Source organism: Tasmannia lanceolata, unplaced genomic scaffold (assembly GCF_043159265.1).
Source record: "Tasmannia lanceolata isolate RefF3 unplaced genomic scaffold, GAP_Taslan_0.1 ptg000008l, whole genome shotgun sequence".
Taxonomy (NCBI): domain Eukaryota; kingdom Viridiplantae; phylum Streptophyta; class Magnoliopsida; order Canellales; family Winteraceae; genus Tasmannia; species Tasmannia lanceolata.
In genome coordinates, this window is record NW_027518685.1 from 28,570,934 (window position 1) to 28,593,325 (window position 22,392).

Genomic DNA, 22,392 nt, shown 5'->3' on the forward strand with positions numbered 1-22,392 from the left:
AAAAACAAATTAAAATATAAATTTTAATTCAATAAATTCTCATAAAAGTTCTATACCGATTCCGGCGAAATCAGAATACCAACTCTTGGGGCGTGGAAGCAGATTCTCACAAATTTTCCGATCGGATTTCGGCTCCTTGATTCTGTTATTATTATTATTATTTTTTAACAAAATGTTGGAATCAAGCGGGATTGGAAACAGATCCCGATTCCATTTTTGCTTACACAGGTTGTGCCCGTAAAATTCTGTATATCCGAGGGTTAGGATTATCTTACGGGGAAATTTTGAGAGGGGGACCAAAAATTGAATTAGGCATAGGTGACCCCGGCTTTACTCTACTTTACTTTTAGGAGTTTTGCAAAAAGAGTAACCTACCATGCAGTATTTTCAAAACAAGTAACATGGTTTGCTAATTTGCAGTATGCATTGGGCCCCCTTTTAACGTGATTTTGACGTTAAAAAGCATTAAAGTTTCCCGCTATGGGGGCGAATGGGTACTGCAGAGGGGGTGAAAATATCATCACCATTTGCCAAAACAGAGGACATTTGGCCCTTTTTTGCAAATGGGGTAGACTTGAACGCCTATTGACGGAATTCAAACGTAAGATGATAATAAGTTTGAAAATGATAAAATTGCCCTTTATTTAAAGAATATCACCTTGATTTTTAGAGTTTTTGTATGGTGTAAGTAGGGGTGGCCAGAACCGAACCAGAACCGAAGAACCGAACCGGAACCGAACTGTAAAAAAATATTTTTGGTCCGGTTCGGTTCCACTGATGAAGAACCGAACTTATTCGGTTCGGTTCCGGGTCTAATCTTCTCGGTTCGGTTCCAGAACCGAAGAACCGAACTTTGGATATATATATATATATATATATATATATATATATATATATATATAATATTTTTATATTTCTATTATACATATACTTAATAATATAAATTACTTATAATATTAATAAGTAATAGTTAATACTATTCTTATAATAAGAAAGTAACTTATATTATAACTTTAATTAAAAGTTTTTATAAATTATAATTAATAATTAATAATTAGCCTTTAGAACCGAAGAACCGGACCGAACCGATTATGTTCGGTCCGGTTTGGTTCGGTCCTCCTGTGTACTATGGTTCGGTCCTACTGTGTACTACGGTTCGGTTCGGTTCTTACGGTTCATGGAATCGAGAACCGAGAACCGAAAAAAAAGGAACCGAGAAGCGAGAACCGAACCGGTGGCCACCCCTAGGTGTAAGCTTGCATAGTTTAGTATTTTTGAAAAAAGTACTGTACGACCCACCATAGGATGATCGAAACCGTCGTAAATAGGTTGTGCCCCCAAAATTCATTTCCACAAGATGATCCTAGCCTTCTGATCTTCAGAGAAACTGCATGCTATGGTAATCTCTATAGATCTGAAGGCTAGGATCATCCTATGGAAATTATTTGTTGTTGGGCACAACCTACTTACGTTGTGGCCCATCAAATGGATGCTTTGGATCATCCTATGGTGTGGACTTTACACTACCTTTTGAAAATATTGAATCGAAGGCTAGGATCATCCCATGGAAATGATTTTGTGGTCGCAACCTATTTACGTCGTGGTCTATCAAATGAATGGTTTGGATAATCCTATGGTGTGGGCAATCCATTACTTTTTGAAAACATTGAACTACACGGCCTTACACCATATAAAAATTCAGGTTTTTAAATACGCTAAGGCCCTGTTCGTTTGGGATTATCAATCATGGGATTACTGTTATGTAATATGATTATTGTAATCACCTATTATTACATAATTGATTATTGCAATCTCCTCCCTATGTATTAGAAGTTAGAATCCTATCTCGTTTGCAAATACTGCAGAGTGATTATTAGTTGGTTACTCTTTTAACAAAAAACCCTTTCTTTTATTTAGTCTCAAACAAGGAAAAACTTAAATAACTGACCCTTGGCCAGACTATTAGACGGGGCCATGATGCGACATCCAAAATAAGAAACCTATGTTACGGTGAGAAGAGACTCACCCTAACATTCCCCTTCAAATCAGGAAATCCGGTAACCAGATTTTTTTATTGGAACTTATCCATGACCGAGACCGCCCGGCGCCAATCTTAGTGTTCAAACGTGGATTCTCTCTCTCTCTCTCTCTCTCTCTCTCTCTCTCTCTCGTTTGTTTGCACTTTGCAGGATCCCAAGGAATAAGTGTTTTGGCCTTTACTTGAATCTGTTCTGCCACTGCAAAAATCCAAACTTCTCCACGAGTTTGGTAAGCTGGACTTGCTTATCTAATTTTGTTTGGGCGGTGATTTTTTCGCCTCCACTGTAGGATAATGCACCCCACTGGTAAGGTGATTTGACGTCCAAAAGCGTTAAAGTCTGCCCACAATTCACGTTTACAGGGGGCGCATTATCCTACAGGGGGCGAAAAATTATTTCCCTTTTGTTTCTCTCTCTCTCTTTCTCTCTCTCTCTCTCTCTCTCTCTCTCTCTCTGTAAGGTCTTCGCATGATTATTCTTAATCCTTCATGAAACTGTGGTAATTTCTTGATCTTAGGCTGTTTTTATGGTTCCTTTCCTATGAAAAAAGCACAGAGTCTTGTCATTTTCATCTTTTCTTTGCTCATAGCGTGGTCTGTACTTGAAAAAAAGCAATGGGTCTTTTCATTTTCATCTTTTCTTTTGCTCATAGCATGATCTATATACTCTTTGCGAGATGGAAAAATAGGGTTTTTTCTGTTGGTTTAGAGGAGATCTTGCAGAAGAAAACACTAGAGGATAGAAATTCCATATCTTGAAACGACGTGGTGGAATCTGTTCTTTTCTTCAGAAAATTAGGGCTTATTTGCTTATGTTGCCAATCTTGTTCAATTAGGGCTCTGTGCTACGAATTGAGTGAACGAATCGATTTGAAGTTTCGTTTCCTTAAATTCCATCTTTTAATTCCCCTGTAAGCCTTATATTAAACTCATCTTTCTTCATTTCTACTTAGTTGTATTAAGTAGCCTGCATGCCATGCTATTTGTCGCGTCATTCTTAAGGGGCTGTTTGGATACGCGGATTTTAGAATCCGGGATTTCTTCAAAATTGTAGCTAAGAGACAAGAGAAGAAGCGGACCAGCCGTCGTTTTTGACTCGTTTTTTAGTTCTCGCCCTTCTTTCCGTCAGCAGGAGAGTAGCAGATCCTCTCATGTTTCCACGTTTTAGAAATCTCAGGATGCGGGAGACATTTTTAAAACCTGAATTTCTCACTTAAAATCCAAGAAACGCTGTGAGGATAGCATACAACAGCTTGATCATGAACCCTCTTTTACACTGTTTTCAAACTAAAAACCTGGATTCTAAAATCCGCGTATCCAAACGGCCCCTTAAATTTTGCTGCTGAGTTCCACCTATGTTCACCTACACTACTTCTTCCTTATTTAGTTGTTTAAATATGAACCAGGGCATTTTAGTGCTTAAGAAAAATTATTGTACATAAGAGTAGAACAACTTCACTAACTATTGCTTCTTCTGATAGTTTTTTGCATTGTAAGAAGGAATGAAAGCTTTAAACTATATCACAGTTCTTAGTCATGCACACATTCAAAATTTGCGAATCAATGAACCGAATAATAGTGATCCAAGCCTAGAAAACAATGTTTTCTAGGTATCTTGTGGATTTTGAGCTGCGAACCAAAGTTCAATTGAACTGAAGCATAAACTTGACAGTTGTGAACTACCTTTATTCATGAAAAACTTTGAATGTTAATAGGAATGTCAGACATAGCTGTACTGTAGACTGTCCTCTAATCATTGTGTCATAGATAATGTACTTGCTCAAATATAATGGAAGAAGTACCTTAGTTTAATTATCAGATTTTCTCTATCTTTCAACATATAATCAGTCAAATTCAATGTGTGAATATGTTGTCAGTCCAAGAAAAAGTTTACATATTCAGGAAAGTTACATACTTTTTGGGTATATGCGTTTCATGACATTTGATCTTCAACCTGGAATCTGGAAGAAGTATGCTAGTTAGTTGTCCATTAGAAATTTGTTTTCAGATTTTCAGAATTTAAGTTACTTGTTACAGGGGAAACTCTTGTCTAGTTCAACTGATGGCTTGCTTTTGTTTTGGTAAAACATATTCCGGTACAATACAACTTAGGCCTATTATACCTGAGATAAACTTCCTGTGTTACATCTGGAGATAACAAAAGACACAACTCTTTTGGTAATGGTTCAGTCCTGTCAATCTTGGATTCTTCCATAGCACCTTTATTTGTGAGTTAGTTGCAATAGAATTTCTTCATGGTAGATGTCTATGATGGGGTGGTTCCAAATTGGTGCAGGAGTTACCTGCAAGGCTGCAATCATTCACAATCAAAACAATGGACCAATGTAACTGTTGCCTGTTAATGGCCTGCACTATATAGTTTGAATCAGCTGTAATTGATAGTCCTTCTTTTGGGTGTCTTGGATGACTTTAGCCTCTCTAATAGTGAAAATGCCTCCACATATAGGCTAGGCTTATTACCAAGAGGGACCAATGTTGCCACCTGAGTGCCGCCCATCACATTTCTAGTGATCATTTTTGCACCAATTTGGTCAGTATTGTTGCAGAGGGCTCCCTCAAAATCCAATTTGCTTCAATGTATAGGAGATTTTCAAAAATTACCTTCCTATTGGAAGGGACGGAGACCTAATTGGTGACAAGTCTTAACGATGTGAGATTCTGTGTCTGGATAGTATCTATTATCAGAGTTTCCATGACGATATTCTTCAATGGATTTTAAGATCATAGCTGCAATAACGTCAGGGGGATCAAGACACTTTCTGAAAATGCATAGATTCCTCGTTTTCCTTAAATGCCAGACAGTGTAGGCAATGGTTGCAAGTCATAACTCTCGATATCGACCTTCTCCTTGATTCATGTGTCTCCAACAAAGGAATCGTAAGATTTTTTTTCTTCTGGTCCTCCATTTATTTGAGGCCATCTTGAGAGATCTCTTTGCCATACTTCTTTGGCAAATAGAGATTTGAGCATAGTGGTTCACTGATTCATTGTGCTCTTGGCAAAAAGTGCACGATATGTCATAGGTTGTGAATTGAGAAGATAAGACTCTCATGGAGACTCAGTTTTTAAGTAAAAACCATATGACTAATTTGAATCGTGGTTACACTCTATCTTAAGCCCATCTAAGATTGTCAATCTCTGGTCTCAGAGGTAAGTAAATACTGGTTATAAGGTTCTTAATCTCCTCATTGGTAAGGGGAGTAAGGTTACCTTTATCCCGATGGGGAGGGGATCACGTGATTTAATCCGCCACTTCAGCATTCTCTGCCAGTGGGAACACACCTGGAAGGGTATAGTCGAGTTGCTGTAGATGTTTCTAAAAGAGCCAAGTGTCTATTGATTTGTTGACCATTTACCCACTTTCCAAGTTATGCTTGATGTCAACAATTGTTTCCCTTTTAGGATCTCAGGCCACACCAAGGAGTCATTTAATGTAGTAACATCTAATATCATTTGCATTGCATTGCATCTACCTCCCCCTTTGAACTGTTTTTTTTGTTGGGTGGTTTGGCTGGAAATTATTGTCTGTGCTCCATACAAATCCTCACGGATATGTCACACTAATTTTCATTTGATTCTCTGAATGTTCTAGCAGGGAAAAATGAGAGAAATTCAACTGGGTTCTCACACCATAAGATCCCATGGAATCAAAGTGGCAAGATCGCATATGCATGATTGGGTTATACTGATTCTACTTGCGGTGATAGATGGAATTCTGAATGTTATTCATCCATATTACCGCTTCGTTGCGAAGGAAATGATGGATGACCTTAGATACCCCCTGAAAAGTAACACTGTGCCATTTTGGGCTGTTCCAGTAGGTTTATCTATATCATATATATATATTTGAATTGTTTATCTATATCATATTTGCAATGATGTTATCATTTAAAGAACTTGGATGTCTCATAGATATGGTGATCTCTTGTATAAAGTGTCATTGATTCTCTTTCTATCCTGGTAAATCAGATGATTTCAATAGTGCTGCCTTTTGTCATTTTCATAGGCATCTACTTTCGTAGAAAAGATGTCTATGATCTACACCATGCAATACTAGGTAATTGTTGCTTTCACATACATAACCTTTTTTTGAATAGGTAAACTTTTTACTATCAGTTTAAGAAACATTTTAAATTTAAGATGCTAACATGACTATATTTGCAAGAGCAGGACTTTTGTTTTCTACACTGCTAACAGGGGTTATAACGGATGCAATCAAGGATGCTGTTGGTCGACCCCGACCGGACTTCTTTTGGCGCTGTTTCCCTGATGGAAATGATGTAGGTTCATGGGAATAATTAAACTTTGATTAGTAGTTCTTAAATCTTTGTTTTTTTGTTTATTTTTGCCGATTGATATTGCCACCCCCTTTTTTGCTGTTCTACTCAATATGAGATTTTCTATTGTTTAATATATAATTTTGAAGTGAGAGAGGTTGTGGGTGGTGGGGGTGGGGGGTGGGCAGCATTTGTAGTCAAAGAAGCCTGGACCAAAGTCCTTCTTTTGCAATTTCATCGACTTGACATATCAATCTCGTTGCTGGTTCTCCATCACCTTGTCTCTACGCAGAACTCAGCACTGGACATGTCATATTCAACAATGCTGAGGCTCAAATCCAAAGCAAAGATCTCTGTGGGTGGCTGGACCAAGGTTACCTGGAACGCGGTTCGTTTCGGTACGCGGTACGAGAACGGGTACGGGGTACGATCGTAGTTCGGTACGCGGTACGATGAGGGTATATATATATATATATATATATATATATATATAATTTCATATATTTTTACAAGAATGTCATTCCATAGTACACACTACACACTTTTAATACACAAAATAAAAAAACCTCGTGTATGTCATACATATTGTTTCAAAAAGAAATTTCCCGTTGGAATATATGAATATCCTTCCATAGTCCATACTACATCCATTTAATAAAAAAATAAAAAAACCTCATGTATGCCCTACATATTTTTTTCAAAATAAAGCTCTAGTTCCAATTCAACCCAACATATATAAAATTTGTAGCTCTCTCCATCTCTCTTCTAGTCTATATGCATCTCTCTCTCTTTCTCTCCCGCGGGTCGCCGCGGTTCGTCATTTTTGGCAATCCGGGTCGTTAGTGAACCACGTTTCGGATCGTGCGACCCCGGATCGCGGATCGGAGGGCGGATGGTGAATCCGGTAACTATGGGCTGGACTGTGTTTCCATAGAGGACAGTCTCCAACAATGGCAAGTGTCAACTCCTTGTCTAGAGGAGGCAGACACTCTGTTCACCGGATTCACATGTAACCATACACTTGGAATATAAATGATTTGAAGAGAGCTGAAATAAAAAAATAAAAAAAATAAATTGAATAAGTGATCCGTTCTAGATTTTTGGGATGGAGAGGAGGAAAATCTCTCTCTCTCTCTCTCTCTCTCTCTCTCTCTCTCTCTCTCTCTCTCTCTCTCTCTCTCTCTCTCTCTCTCTCTCTCTCCTGCTTCAAGTCCATGCTGTTAATGTATAAAAGATTAAATAACGCCATCTCCAACCGCTTAAGCTTTTGGAGTAGGTGGTTATTTCACATGGTATCAGAGCAAAAATCCACATCTAGTGGCCAACCCAAAAGAGGGGCCACATGTGCCACGTGTAGTCCAACCCTAAAAAGTGGGGCCACACGTGAGGGGGAGTGTTGAAGTATAAAAGATTAAATAACACCATCTCCAACGACTTAAGCTTTTGGAGTAGTTGGTTGTTTCACACATGCACGCAAACCAAGAATTTGAAATGGAATTTTATTCATTTTGTAATAAATTACTTAATAGGCAAAAGGACAATAAACAGATGGGGGGGTGGCAATATCAGTCCACTCCAATGTTGCTATATTTACTGCTCATCGTTCTTGAATGGAGTGCTCATTGATGTATTGTTTCCATAGGCATACAATAATATCACAGGAAATGTTATTTGTCATGGAGAGGATAAGGTCATTAGAGAAGGACATAAGAGTTTCCCAAGTGGTCATACTTCATGTAAGCAGCATTATCTTGACATGTATCATTTTGTCAGTATTTAAAATATGTACTAGAAAGTGGTCATAATGCATTTTGCGTAAGCTGAGCAGAATGCAAATTACGTACTAGACAGTAGAAATGAGACTTTCTAACCAGGAAATTCAAAATATAACTTAGTTTAAGTCTCTATGCTTTTCCACTCAGAGAGTCAAATCAAGCGGGCAATTATATTAAAGGTCCTCACTTTAAAAGACGCATTTTCCTTTTATTCAGATGTACACATCTATTTGCTGAGGCTTTTATTTTCTACAGGTTTTCAGACTATGTTTTTTATAATGAAAAGTTCCATGTATGTTTTGGTATTTATCAATAATAACCACACTTTTAACAAATTATAATCTCAATATGTAGTCTAAGGTTCACTGAGTGGCACATATACCGTACTTAAAATCAATGGTTCTGGGCTCTTATAGTCAAATTTGGATGTGCTTCCATTAATCTTGTATTTAAATTTGTGACCTTCAGAAAGATATCTTATGAATACATGGGCTTCATTACGCAGGGTGCTTTGCAGGTCTTGGTTTTCTTGCGTTATACTTGGCAGGGAAAATAAAAGCATTTGATCGTAGCGGCCATGTGGCAAAACTCTGCATTGTCTTTCTTCCTTTGCTTATTGCATCGCTTGTTGGAGTTTCCCGAGTGGATGACTATTGGCACCATTGGCAGGATGTGTTTGCCGGAGGTCTTCTAGGTTTGTGCCAATATGGTTGGCAATTTAATAAATTAAGTCAATTTTCAATTAATACTATCATCAATGCATATTGATGCTTGATCATTCTCTTACAATGTGTTGCTTGCAGGTGTTATAGTGGCTACATTTTGCTATCTGCAGTTCTTTCCAGCCCCATATCATACTGAAGGTAACATTGTAACTGTTTCACAATATTATGTATAATTGTTACCATTTTCTTCGAAAAGTGTGAATAGATTAAAGCTTTATATTTTATTGTTGTTGGATTGCCTTTTATTTATTAAAATTTGATATTAAGATAGATGCTTAGGGATAGTTCTGTCATTAGAATATACTTGTAGGGATAGTATGGTCTTTACTTTTACCGTTAAAAAAAAGGATGGTCTTTACTTTTACAGAAATGCACTTCTTTTCTTGTTGTCCACTGAAGAATTCTATATATGTGTTCATTTAGTCCTTTCGTTATACTGCCTTTCGAAATTATTCCCTGGTATTCATCAAGGTTGCCAAGGCGGGAATCAAAAGCGGGATTCGATTCGGGATTCGAAAGCGGGAATCGAAGGATCCTGGGATGGTTGGATGGGTTTGCCAGAGAGTCGACGGAGATTCGTCGGGGATTTGCCGGGGAATCGCTGAGAGTCGTGGGGAGTTGGGATTCGCTGGGGATTCGCAGGGAATCGCCTGGGAATCGGGGTTCCTATAAAGTGGGAATTGGGGTTTTCATAAATTGGGAATCGGGGATTCGAATCGAATCACGGTTCGGATTCGCGATTCGGGGATTTGCTAATCCCCAACTCTAGGTACAAATCCTGCTTCTCTGGTATTCATCTTATTTCCTGGTATTCATCTTATTTGTTACATGTGCAATCAGAGCAACAAGCATTCTAAGGCTTTGCTGCATATTTGATCTCTTTCAGAACCTGCAATGTTTGTGAGCATCACCACTGTCAATGAGATTTGTCTCGTCTTGTTTCTCACCTGTTTAAGGTTTATTATTACGTAATTCACCATTTCCGGGCTTGGTTGCAAGCTTGTTATGACCCGTCAGTCAGGTCTTTTTCCTTCAATGTCATCACATCAAGACAAATTATTCATGTATAAAGAAATCTCAATGCCATAACCATCTTACATCACCTTTTTGTATGCACATAATAACATTGCATTTAGTAGGTGGACTTAATTCTCTATAACAAAGCAGTTGGAGACATCCCATCCGGTTTGTTTCAGGTTGGTGATGGGATATATTTAATTTTTTTTTCTGTTTCGTGTGACACTTTTCATAAAGTGCTGATTCCTTCTGTTATTTTTTTGTGGTTGATCTGTTAATAATTGATGGCATCGGCTGGTTTTGGCTAGTGCGTAATAACCTCGTCCTTCAAGCTGTTCAATGCAAGTTAGGTCAGAACAATATTCTTCAAATTATGAGCTGCAAGATTTCTTTTTGAGTTAAAAATTTGTTGGATCTCATCAGTGAGGTTCTTGATCCCATCCCTCACAACCCTCCTTCCAATAATTGGAAATCAAGACATGAGTTGGTTATGTCAAGGACAATCAACTCTGTGGACAATCAACTCATGTATATGAAAACTCCCAAGGAAATGTGGGTCCACCTCTATGAATGTTCTGTGATGTAAGTATAGCAACGCTATTTTAGCCGGGATAATTGCATTCATCCAATTCCTTAAATTAGCTCTTGGTTCCATAAATTGTCATGTCTCGATGTTCATCTGAGACTTCAATGATGGAGAGGAAAGACAAGTCCCTCACATGTTGGCAAAATAGATACCCAAATTGATTATTTGAGAGTTCAGATCTTCTGCTTGAAGCTCATTTCTCATAGTGAAGTTAAGTCACTCTTGGTTAAAAAAAAGCTCAGAAAAAAGGTTGTGGATGAAGTTACAGTGGTTGTTGCTAGAGATGGAGATAATGACCTTAATGGCATGGATTTTGCACAAAATGCAAAGTTATGAATTATCGTTTCTATTGACTCCAAAGATCGTTGCCCAAACTTATTCTCAACGAGGAGATATTGGCCATGCATATCAGCGTCACCTTGCGATTGGGGAAGAGGTCCCTTGCAGAGTATTTGTTGTTAACTTATCATGCACCACCTAGGAGAGGTTTAGTTAGTACAAACCAATTATTCTGTACGAAATTGCTGAATCCATTAGAATACAAATTGATAAGAAGAGAATATTTGAATTTTATCATGGCTTAATCCTGAATGCAAGGCATAGGTGGTTAATGCCCTTTGTATGTATGTTCTACCACCTCTCCATGAGTTTGAGGTGAGGGATTAGAAGAAAAAATGGGCCGAAAATATTATTCTTGGTCAGCAATCAGCACTTCTTTTTTATGCTAGATCAAGGTATTAGTGTACATGGAGGAAGAGATGATGCAGTGTACGCAGTGAAGTAAGCTAAGATCTGGAATTCAGAATAGCTCAGAACTCTTCTGCTTCAGTTCACAATAGACTCAACTGAATTTTCTGTTCTATGGAACTAATTACTACAGTTCTATGCAGATCTAAACTCGCTTTCTCAAACAGGATTCAGATGTTACATGAGTTCTTCACAAAGTCTCAAATAGTTCAACTGATTTCAATTCTACTATGGCTTGGAAAAACACTAACGGAGCTGACTGTCATGGACTGATCTTGATCAGCACCAAGGTTTTAAATTTCGACCGAAATCCGAAATTTCAGGTTTCGGTTGATTCCGAAATCGAAATTGCGTAAACCCGAAACGTTACTTTATTTTTCGGTCGAAATTCGTTTTCCTCGAATTTCGGTCCTAAATTGTAGGGACATCACGCTGGAAAGTAGAATTTATTAATTATTGAATATTTCCCTGAAATTCCGGGTGAAATTAGGGCCGAAATTTCAGGCGAGGATAAAATTTTGCTTTTTTGATTTCGTGCGATTTCGAACGAAATTCCGAAATTTCGGCAAGAATTTCGGTTTCGATGAGTACCGAAACGCAATACGAAACCGAAATTTAAAACCTTGATCAGCACGATGTGGACTTTGAAATTCAATTCAAACTGAACTAAATGAATTGAATTGCAAATCTACGACTCTAGCTGATACTTCTGAACTGATTTCAGATCAGTTCTGAACTAGAGTAAGGTGCTTTATGTGAAATAGCCTTGCAGATCCTGCAACTGGAGCACTTAAACGGTCAAGGATGTGGTGTTTCTTTCAGGAATTTTGAGCTGAAAAATTCCAGACACAATGATTCTGAAATAGATCTGTTACTCTGCTGATAAATGTCTGAATTTACACCAGTAAACATCCGAAAATAATCCAGAACTTATAACAAATGCTAGATCGGGCGTGATGCTGCTTTGTTCTGTATTGGACTTGAATTTCAATCTCAAAAAAGAACTGGATGACTTGATTGCAGGTCTGCAAATCATGGTTCAGTTCAAGAGAGAACTAAACTGTAAATTTCAGATCTTGCATGAAGTGTTGGCACAAGCAATTCACGGTTCTCAGCTCCAAAACCAAGCAGATCTGAATTTAATCTTGGAATGCTTGTTGGATCTAGTGAATTAAATTGTTATAATGACAGTTCTAGAATGTAATTCAGCCCATGTGTCTGCCTTGAACAGTACTGTTTTGAGCAGCGGCAGTTCACCAACAGATGGTTTAAATTTAGATCTGGTCTGAAATTGGTTGATATCTCTGTAGCAACAAACTTGACCCACCCAGCTGATTTGTAACAGCAGTTTTGAAACCGGTTAAAACTCAAATTTGGTTTCACTGAAATCTGAAATATATGGACGCTTACAAGATGAATAAGATCCGCCTCTAGTTGGAACAGATCTGTGCTCTGCCTTATTATAGCAACACACTTCAGAAATTCCAATAAAAAAATCCAGAACTGAAATTTGATTATGTTCTGGTTTGTAACTCAAGCAAGGGGACGCTAGAGTGTTTGAACCGATGGTGAAGAAGAACTGAACTAGTTCAGTCCTTGATCTTGCATGCAACAAGTTATAGAACAGTGAAGAAAGATCTAGTAAAAGGCAGCAATACTTGTCTGCAATTCCAACTCTTATTAAGAGGTAAGATGGAATTCTGTTCAGGAAACATAACTTCTCACAACTAAAGTTTCAAACTCAAATCCAGAAACAATAGCAGCTGCTACAAAAGGAGAGGGATGGGCTTTTATTTAGCAGGCCTTTCAGAACTAAAACCAACTGTTATGACTGTACTGGACACTAAGTGACTGGTCACATGACTAGCTGAAGTGTCACATGACTAGAGTGTCACTTTGCTGCTCAGGTGGTTCTCTTGCACTGCCTCTAGAGCCTCTCAGATCCTTGAATTGTTTAGGATAGTCCAGCCACTTTTGAATATCGGCTGCTATCTCTTCAACATGAGGCATCCAGAGGCCACAATGATAATTTTTCTACAGAAAGACAAATTAAAATGCACCCCTTGTGGCTTGTGAAGACATACTAAAGAGGCATATTGATGCAGCACACAGCTGTATGTACCTTTTTTTTTTTGATTGGCCACATCCGTTTGTAATTGAAACTAGAAATTGGGGAAGGAAGATGAGCATTGAAGAAAGAACTATTTATGAATTTTGGTTATTTTGTTTGAATTTTCAAAAATTCTTTTTTAGGTTTTAGAAGTCCATGCTTTGGAAAACAATGTTGTTTGACGCTTCTAGAATTTCTATTTTGAATTGAGGAGGATTAAGGTGAGGAAGGAAGGTTGTATTAGGATTGGTTGAATTTTTTTTTAATGGCAAGATTGGTTTATAATTAGAGACAATTTGTTATAGAAAGTAATATTTTTAGAGGAGGTTATGGTTGTTTCCCTTAGAAAGTTTCTAATTTTGTTTTGAAAGAATTCTAGCTTGTTTAGGGTTCTTTAAGAAGTATTTGAAACTTACAAATTTTGTAGGAAAGGTCTACAATATTTGTGTCTAGGAAGGAAACTGCTTTGGAGGTGAAAAGCATCTCTTTATAATTTATATGATGTAAAATACTCTCTTTAGAAAGTTGACTAATTATGAAATTGAAGTTTATGCAAGGATTTTCACCTTTTCTCTAATTTTTTTCTCTTTGAAACAACACCGTATTTTGTTCTCTGTGTTTTCTTTTATTGACAGATGTGATTGATTGTATTTTGGGTTGACTTTAAGCTAATCAAAGCGAGTTTTATCTTATGACATATTTGGTAACATGGCTGCAAGGAATCATGCTCATAAAAGTTGACTTTTATTGACAGATGTGATTGATTGTATTTTGGGTTGACTTTAAGCTAATCAAAGCGAGTTTTATCTTATGACATATTTGGTAACATGGCTGCAAGGAATCATGCTCATAAAAGTTTTGGTGGAGGCTGAAGGTATAATAATTAGTATTTTGAAACATGGTTTTAAATTTCGGCCGAAATCCGAAATTTCGGATTTCTGTGAGGACAGGATAAATGGATTGAATTATGCATAATATTCGACTCTTGAGACAAGGAGTGGTTGGGGCAACACAGACGGAGGCCAACAATCTTTTAGTGAACACCATTAGTATCTAGAAGGGGTGTCCAAGGTGGAATTCAAGCCTGAATACAATTAGGAGGTGGAAATGGGGTTCTATTTGTTGGAAAACAGAATGAGGGAGTTTTGGAGAAGCAAAATCTACTTGTTAAAATGAGGGATGAAGCCTTTAACGAAGAAGAGGATTTGACTTCATCCAACATGATACCAAAGGTGAAGAAAGTTATGGTGGAAGGAATTCATGATCAAGAGTACAGTGAGTATCTAAAAGATGAGGTGAATGATTAAATTTTACGAATGTAGGTTCCCCCACCGAAAAGAAGTTTTTGAATGCCATCCCCCTTTGACGAAGAAGAGGATTTGACTTCATCCAACATGATACCAAAGGTGAAGAAAGTTATGGTGGAAGGAATTCATGATCAAGAGTACAGTGAGTATCTATCTAAAAGATGAGGTGAATGATTAAATTTTACGAATGTTAGGTGTATTGTGTCATATTGGTGTTATATTGAGGGTATACTGTTCAGTGGGCCCACGTTGTTTGGATGATCCAAAGCATTCATTTGATGGGCCCTGACATAGATAGTGTGTGCCCAAAAAATCATCTCCACAGGATCATCCTAACCCTTTGATTTGTGGAGGTTAAAATGGATCTGTCCATTTAAACCTCCACAAATCGAAGGGTTAGGAGCTTAGGATGATGCAATGGAGCTAATTTTTTAGGCACACCCTATCTATGTCAGGGCCCGTCAAATGAATGCTTTGGATCATCCAAACAATGTGGGCCCACTGTGTTTTTGGTCCTCGGACTAGAGAAGGTTCTCTAGTCGACCGACTAGAGACACTTTTCTCATATATATATATATATATATATATATATATATATATATATATAGAGAGAGAGAGAGAGAGAGAGAGAGAGAGAGAGAGAAGTGTTTCTGCGCAGGGAGCTCCCTGTGCACAAGTGGCTTAAAAAGCCACCGATTGGTCGCTTTTTGTGGACCCCGCAGAGGTGGACCCGCCATACGAACCAATCGGTGGCTTTGTAAGCCACTTGTGCGCAGGGAGCTACCTGCGCACGTGCACAGAAACACTTTTCTCATATATATATATATATATATATAGAGAGAGAGAGAGAGAGAGAGAGAGAGAGAGAGAGAGAACATTTCCTGCACACTTGTGGAGGTAAGTTACCTACACACTAGCTTAAAATACAGTGGGGGCCCACATTGTTTGGGTGATCCAAACAATTCATTTGAATGGTCCTCACATAGATAGGGTGTCCACAAAAAATCAGATCCATAGGATCATCCCAACCCTACGATTTGTGGAGGTAAAATGGACGTGTATAAACCTTCACAAATTAGTCCATTTTTTGCCTCCATAGTTTGAATGGTTCGGATGATCCTATGGATCTGATTTTTTGTGGACCCCCTATCTATGTGAGGATCATTCAAATGAATTGTTTGGATCACCCAAACAATGTGGGCCCCCACTGTATTTTAAGCTAGTGTGTAGGTAACTTACCTACACAAGTGTGTAGGAAATGTTCTCTCATATATATATATATATATATATATATATATATATATATATATATAGAGAGAGAGAGAGAGAGAGAGAGAGAGAGAGAGAGGAAATGATTTGTGAGCAGCTGCTCAGATAAGGCAGAGCTCACAAACCATTGGGGGGCACACATTTTGGGGGTGATCCTAAGCATTCATTTGGAAGGCCTCATCATGGATGGGGTGTGTATAAAAAATCAGCTCCATTGGATCATCTTAGGGTGTCCATTTGTAGAGGGAAAAATGGAAAGATACTGTTTGGCCACAAATCTACCCATTTTTTCCCTCCACAAATGGAAGGGTTAGGATGACCCAATGGAGCTGATTTTTGGTACACACCCCATCCATGATGGGGCCTTCCAAATGAATGCTTAGGATCATTCCCAAAATGTGGGCCCCCCTATGGTTTGTGAGCTGTGCTCAGATAAAGCTTATCTGAGGAGCTGCTCACAAACCATTTCCTCTCATATATATATATATATATATATATATATATATATGAGTTAAGTGAAGCTACACATACGTGTAGCTAGCTTAGCTACATCGACGGCTTAAAATACAGTGGGCCCACATTATTTGGGTGATCCAAACCATTCATTTGATAGGACCTCACATTGATAGGGTGTGCCCAAAAAATCAGCTCCATTGGATGATCTCAACCCTTCAAACTGTGGAGGCAAAAATGGACAGATTTGTGAAGGTTTTTACACGTCCATTTTTGCCTTCACAAATCGTAGGGTTGGGATGATCCTATGGAGCTGATTTTTTGGGCACACCCTATCTATGTGAGGGCCCATCAAATGAATGGTTTGCATCACCCAAACAATGTGGGGCCCACTGTATTTTAAGCCGTCGGTGTAGCTAAGTTAGCTACATGTATGTGTAGCTAAGTTAGCTACACGTATGTGTAGCTACACTTCTCTCTCTCTCTCTCTCTCCATATATATATATATATATATATATATATATATATATATGAGAATAGAGTTCCTAAGGTGTCACCTCATATAGCTTATATGAGGTGGCGCTCACAAAACATAAGGGGCCCACATTTTTGGGGTGATCGAAACCACTCATTTGAAAGGCCCTTAGATGGATATGGTGCCTACAAAAAATCAGGTCCATAGGATCATCCTAACCCTTCCATTTATGGAGGTTAAAAATGGGCAGATTTATGGAGGTTTATACCCATCCATTTCAACCTCCACAAATGGAAGGGTTAGGATGATCCTATGAAGTTGATTTTTTGGGTACACCCTATCTATGTGAGGGCCTATCAAATGAATGCTTTGGATCATCCAAACAAAGTGGGCCCCTTATGTTTTTAAGCGCCACCTCATATAAGCTATATGAGGTGACACCTTAGGAACTCTATTCTCATATATATATATATATATATATATGAGGAATATGATTGTGAGCTTGAAGCTCATATAGCTTATATGAGCTTGAGGGCCCAAACACATGTGGGCCCACATTGTTAAGATGATCCAAAGCATTCATTTGAAAGGCCCTTACATAGATAGGGTGTGTACAAAAAATCAGCTCCATAGGATCATCCTAACACATTCAAAAGTGGAGGGCAAAATGGACAGACACCGTTTGCCACAAATCTGCCCATTTTTTCCCTCCGCTTTTGGAGGGGTTAGGATGATCCAATGGAGCTGATTTTTGGTACACACCCTATCTATGATGAAGCCTTGCAAATGAATGGTTTAGATCACCACAAAAAATGTGGGACCCATGTGTTTGGGCCCTCAAGCTCATATAAGCTATATGAGCTTCAAGCTCACAATCATTTTCCTCTATATATATATATACACACACACACACAGAGAGAGAGAGAGGAACGGTTTCTACGCACAAGTGTAGATAAGTTATCTACACACTAGCTTAAAATACAGTGGGGGCTCACATTGTTTGGGTGATCCAAACCATTAATTTGAAAGGCCCTCACATAGATAGAATGTGCCCAAAATATCAGCTTCATAGGATCATCCTAACCCTTCGAACCGTGGAGGCAAAAAATGGACAAATTTGTGAAGGTTTATACACGTCCATTTTACCTCCACAAATCATAGGTTGGGATGATCCTATGGAGCTGATTTTTTGTGGACACCCTATCTATGTGAGGGCCAATCAAATGAATGGTTTGGATCACCCAAACAATATGCCCTCAGTTGTATTTTAAGCTAGTGTGTAGAAACCGTTTTCTCATATATATATATATATATATATATATATATATATGGAAAAGGTTTCTGAGCTCGAGCTCAGCCTGAGCTAGAGCTCAGAAACCATATCTCCTATAGTTGTTTGAGTTATCCAACCCATTCATTCTATAGGTTATAGTTAGAATTATGGTTAGGATTATGGGTTATGATTTGTGGAGGTTTAAAATGGATGGCCAGAAATTAGGCTCCTATAGATCGAATGGTTAGGGTTATGGTATGGTGATGGTTTGTTAGGGACACCCTATCTATGTGATGTCATATTGAATGGATTGGTTGGATGAGTCAAACAACATGGAGATGGTGTATTTATAGAGCTTTAGCTCAGCCTGAGCTAAAGTTCAGAAACCTCGCCCTCTCTCTCTCGAGCTAAAGCTCAGAAACCTCGCCCTCTCTCTCTCTCTCTCTCTCTATATATATATATATATATATATATATATATATATATATAAAGAGAGAGAGAGAGAGAGAGAGAGAGAGAGAGAGATCGTATTAGTGAGAAGAAGAAATTAACCTCTCACTTTCTCCCTCGTCTCTCTTCTTCTCTTCTTCTTTTTCTTCCATGGAGACTAGAAATCATTAACATGGTATCAGAGCCTTGAGTTCTGATTTCGGAGTAGTGCGTCCCTCCCCTCTTCTCTTTCACTTATTCTTGTTTTTTCCTTTTTTTGTTCCCTAAAACCAACCCTCACCCAAGCCGCCGCCGCCCCTCCCTTGAATCTAACCCCCCCCCCCCCCCCCAAATTGCATCTTGTCGATGACCCTATCCCTAACCCCAAGCCGCCTCTCGTCTCCTCCCTCTCTTGCTGTCGCCCACCTCTCAAATCCTCAAAACCCCCAAAACCCAACCCAATTCTTCCTCCTTCCTCCCACAAAATACCCCCACCTATATTGCAGCGCCATCCCAAGCATCCAGTTTGAGTTTCTTGGTGTCGTACCCAACTCCCAACCCTATTCTGGCTGAAACGTACCGTCTTTGGGTTTTCTCACTTGCTTTTGATCCACAATTAATGTCAAAGATTAGATTACCATTTACTTGTTTAGACATATCTTATTCTTTAAGACATCATGGTCCTTAAATATTTTTGAAGGTGTTTTCCTAAGGACTTGATTTTTGAAAAAAAATTCAAGTTTGATTTTCAAATTTTATTTCTAGGATCTTAGATGATTTTCAAAATTTATTCTAAACTTAGTTTCAAGAGAACAGTCAATTAAAGCACACAACTAACAATACTAAGCATAATTAAGCACAATGTATTTTATTTCACTTATTTTTAAAAATATAATCAATTTACGCACACAACCCCTAAAACTAAGTTCAAATAGAATTAGGTTCCAGTGGGGGTTTTTGGTACCCCAATCATCTTGGGTCCATTTGATTTGCATATTGTATTCTTTTCAATCCAAATAAGCTTTACTACTATGCAATGATCTAAATTTACATTTAAATTTAAAATCTCCTAATCTACCACAATAGTCACACATAATAGAGCTAGTAGAAGGATTATCACTACAAGAAGATTTTTGACAACATGTTTTTCTCCTTTCTTCTTGTAGTCTTTGATTTTCTAAAATTAACTCCCCATTTTTTGTTGCATGAGAGAGCATCCACCTCATAAATAAAGACGAAATCTATTGAAAAGTGAGCCTATGTGGCTGCTCTCTCATTTAAAAGACCATCCGTGAAATGCCTTATGTGATGGTCCCTAGCAAATTCCTTTATATATTGTTACTTAATGATATCTTTTGGTTTTTACATTGCATGAAGAATAAATAATCCCATGCACAAATTGTATTCTTGAAATTGTTTGATTATTTTTAATTTGGATGGAAAGTTGGGGTAATCTATGGTTGAAGATTTTGATTGTATTGCATGGTCTGAATATAGTGGGAGTTGGTGTTGTTTTCTGTTTAATTAGAAAATGGCTGAACAAGCCTTTGAATTGACATTAAAGGGACACCAACCAGTTTCAAAGCAACTTTCATAAAATCTTAGGTCTTGTTGTAGTCACAACTCACAAGCTCTGACCCAGACATGAATAAGGATATGGATACATGCCGGAATACAAGAGCGAAGTTACAACTTTGCATTTTCTGAAATTCAGGTCATTGATATAAATGTGGGTATTCCATAGTCCATACTATGAAATTGGAAACGTGACTTACAGAGATGAAAAGAAAATTAGATTTAACTTGGTAAAAGAAAGTTATAAAATATTAGTTATAGCATATAAAAGAATTGCATACTCAAAACTTAATATGTTGCATTAACAAACAAGAAGCATTATAGTTCTCCCTCAAAGAGAGTTACATATATTCGAGGCATGATAGCTAATTCGACAAGCATAGATATCTACGAAGCATTTGTTAATATCGTTATCGAATTGAGTTGAGCATTCATATTGGGCCCATATGGGCATCTAGATATCATAGGTCACTAGGACGTTTCTATCTCGAGTATGACCTTACTGTGAAGGAGTGTTAAAATGGTGCTGTATTCAAAGTAATTACATGAATTGAACTGTTTCTTTGCCATTTTATTCTTCATTCAGTTTAAAAGATAATGTATGATTTTTGTAGCCTTGTTTTAATGGATTTTCGATCCTCTGGCAAGTAGGTTGGGGACCTTATGAATATTTCCGGGTGTTGGAAGAGACGCGTTCCAGTTCACAATCAGCCAATGCCACAAACTCGCTCAGTGTGCAGCGAATGGAGATGGAAATTCCTAATGTACAAGCTGAAGAAAGGAGTCAAACGAGGATTTCCAGAGCACGCAATGGTAATCTGGTACTGGATGAAATGGAAGCTGGGAGAAGGTAAAGTAGTGCTAAGTATCAATATATCAGACTCACTGCTTTTCTCTGTTACTTGTGTGAAACCCTGTGTGTATATGTACAGTTTTCCGCTTAACCATGTTAGTCACAAACAAGTATGCATCAGTAAATGTGAACAATTAATCCGGATACAATCCTTAGTTTTTTATTAAAACAGTATATGCGGTTGCTCTCTCTCTCTCTCTCTCTCTCTCTCTCTCTCTCTCTCTCTCTGTTAAAATATTAAACCAAAACTAAACTTCTTTAAGATGCCAAAAAAAAAAAAAAAAAACAGTAATTTCTACAATTTTTGTTTTGTTTTGTTTATGGTTTTAGAGCCCCTTTTGATGCCGCCAAGGTTTGTCCTTCTTTGTAAATAAGATTATTTTAATTTAATCTGATTTGGTAGGGGCACATTAAGATCTCCTTGGAAGCTATAAATGTATAGTTTAGAAAACTATAGTAGTTATTATTTGCTTTAACATCCACATGTGTAGAAGATTATATGCATACAACTATACAAGGTGTGGAGAAAGAGACCCTTACACTGTTTCCACGGCTACATTATTTGCATTACTAAACATTATTTGCATATAATCTTATATGCAAATGTTTATGAAGTTAAATATGATTATTTGCAAATAATGGTGATAAATTGTAATATTTTTAGAAATGATGCAGTTATTGCCTTCCAAAGACGCATTTTATGTCCTATTCACAAAGATTATTAAATTGAAATAAATCTCATATCCAAGCAAGGACCACTTGATAAACTACTATTCCATGGAAAAAAATTTCATGGTTTCCAGACATTGCCTAAGATAAAATTTTTTTTACCGTCGTTAAAGAATTTCGAGAAGCAATATTGGTCATGATGTTAGGGTTCTCATATGGATACTCGGCCGAGGTACAATGAGAGCCATTTTCTTAATGATCTCCTAGGCCGGAGAGCCATTTTCTTAATGATCTCCTAGGCCTTCAATGGATGATTCATGGAGCCAAGTGTCAGGAACAACAGCGCTGGACGAAATGGCCTCGTGACACAAGTCTACCCCATTGGATGATTCTAACCCTTTAATTTGTAGATGCCTTTTAAGAATATAGAACATTACTTTTTTATTTTCTTGCCTGATATTTAGCAGCCACAAATTGAAAGGTCAGAATCGTTCATTAAAAGTGGATTTAGTCAATATGGCATAAGAGATAAATGGTTTGGATTTTTACTTTGTTTGTAGGCGCTTGCTTGAGATTACGTAAAGACTTCTTAAGCCTACCTATAAGATTATATTTTTTTCACTTACATATAGAAGGTCATCATGTGAAACATTAATTTCACACATAGTTTCACATGTTCTAGATCAAGCAAATAAATAAGTGCTCTTAGTAACCGATACCATCTCCTTTGTAAAAGCTCTTTGCTACAAGCCTTGCTATACCATGTTTTATTCCACCAGTCACATCTTTCTCC

General features: G+C 37.7%; 1 protein-coding gene across 6 annotated transcripts; it reads left to right on the forward strand.

Moving 5' to 3' along the window:
- Window positions 1-1,976: 1,976 nt before the first annotated feature.
- LOC143885073 (lipid phosphate phosphatase 2-like) lies at window positions 1,977-21,119 on the forward strand. 6 transcript variants are annotated; one of them, XM_077389040.1, is made up of 8 exons: window positions 1,977-2,268; window positions 5,652-5,876; window positions 6,029-6,116; window positions 6,230-6,339; window positions 7,979-8,072; window positions 8,617-8,805; window positions 8,915-8,974; window positions 20,729-21,119. In XM_077389040.1, the coding sequence occupies exons 2-8, from the start codon at window positions 5,661-5,663 to the stop codon at window positions 20,929-20,931; spliced, it is 960 nt and encodes a 319-aa protein (XP_077245155.1). In that variant the 5' UTR covers window positions 1,977-2,268; window positions 5,652-5,660; the 3' UTR covers window positions 20,932-21,119. The 6 variants fall into 6 exon arrangements, with proteins under 6 accessions (XP_077245155.1, XP_077245154.1, XP_077245157.1 ...); XM_077389039.1 differs by having other exon boundaries at window positions 1,978-2,268; window positions 5,655-5,876; XM_077389042.1 differs by lacking the exon at window positions 1,977-2,268 and adding an exon at window positions 2,302-2,538.
- Window positions 21,120-22,392: the final 1,273 nt, after the last annotated feature.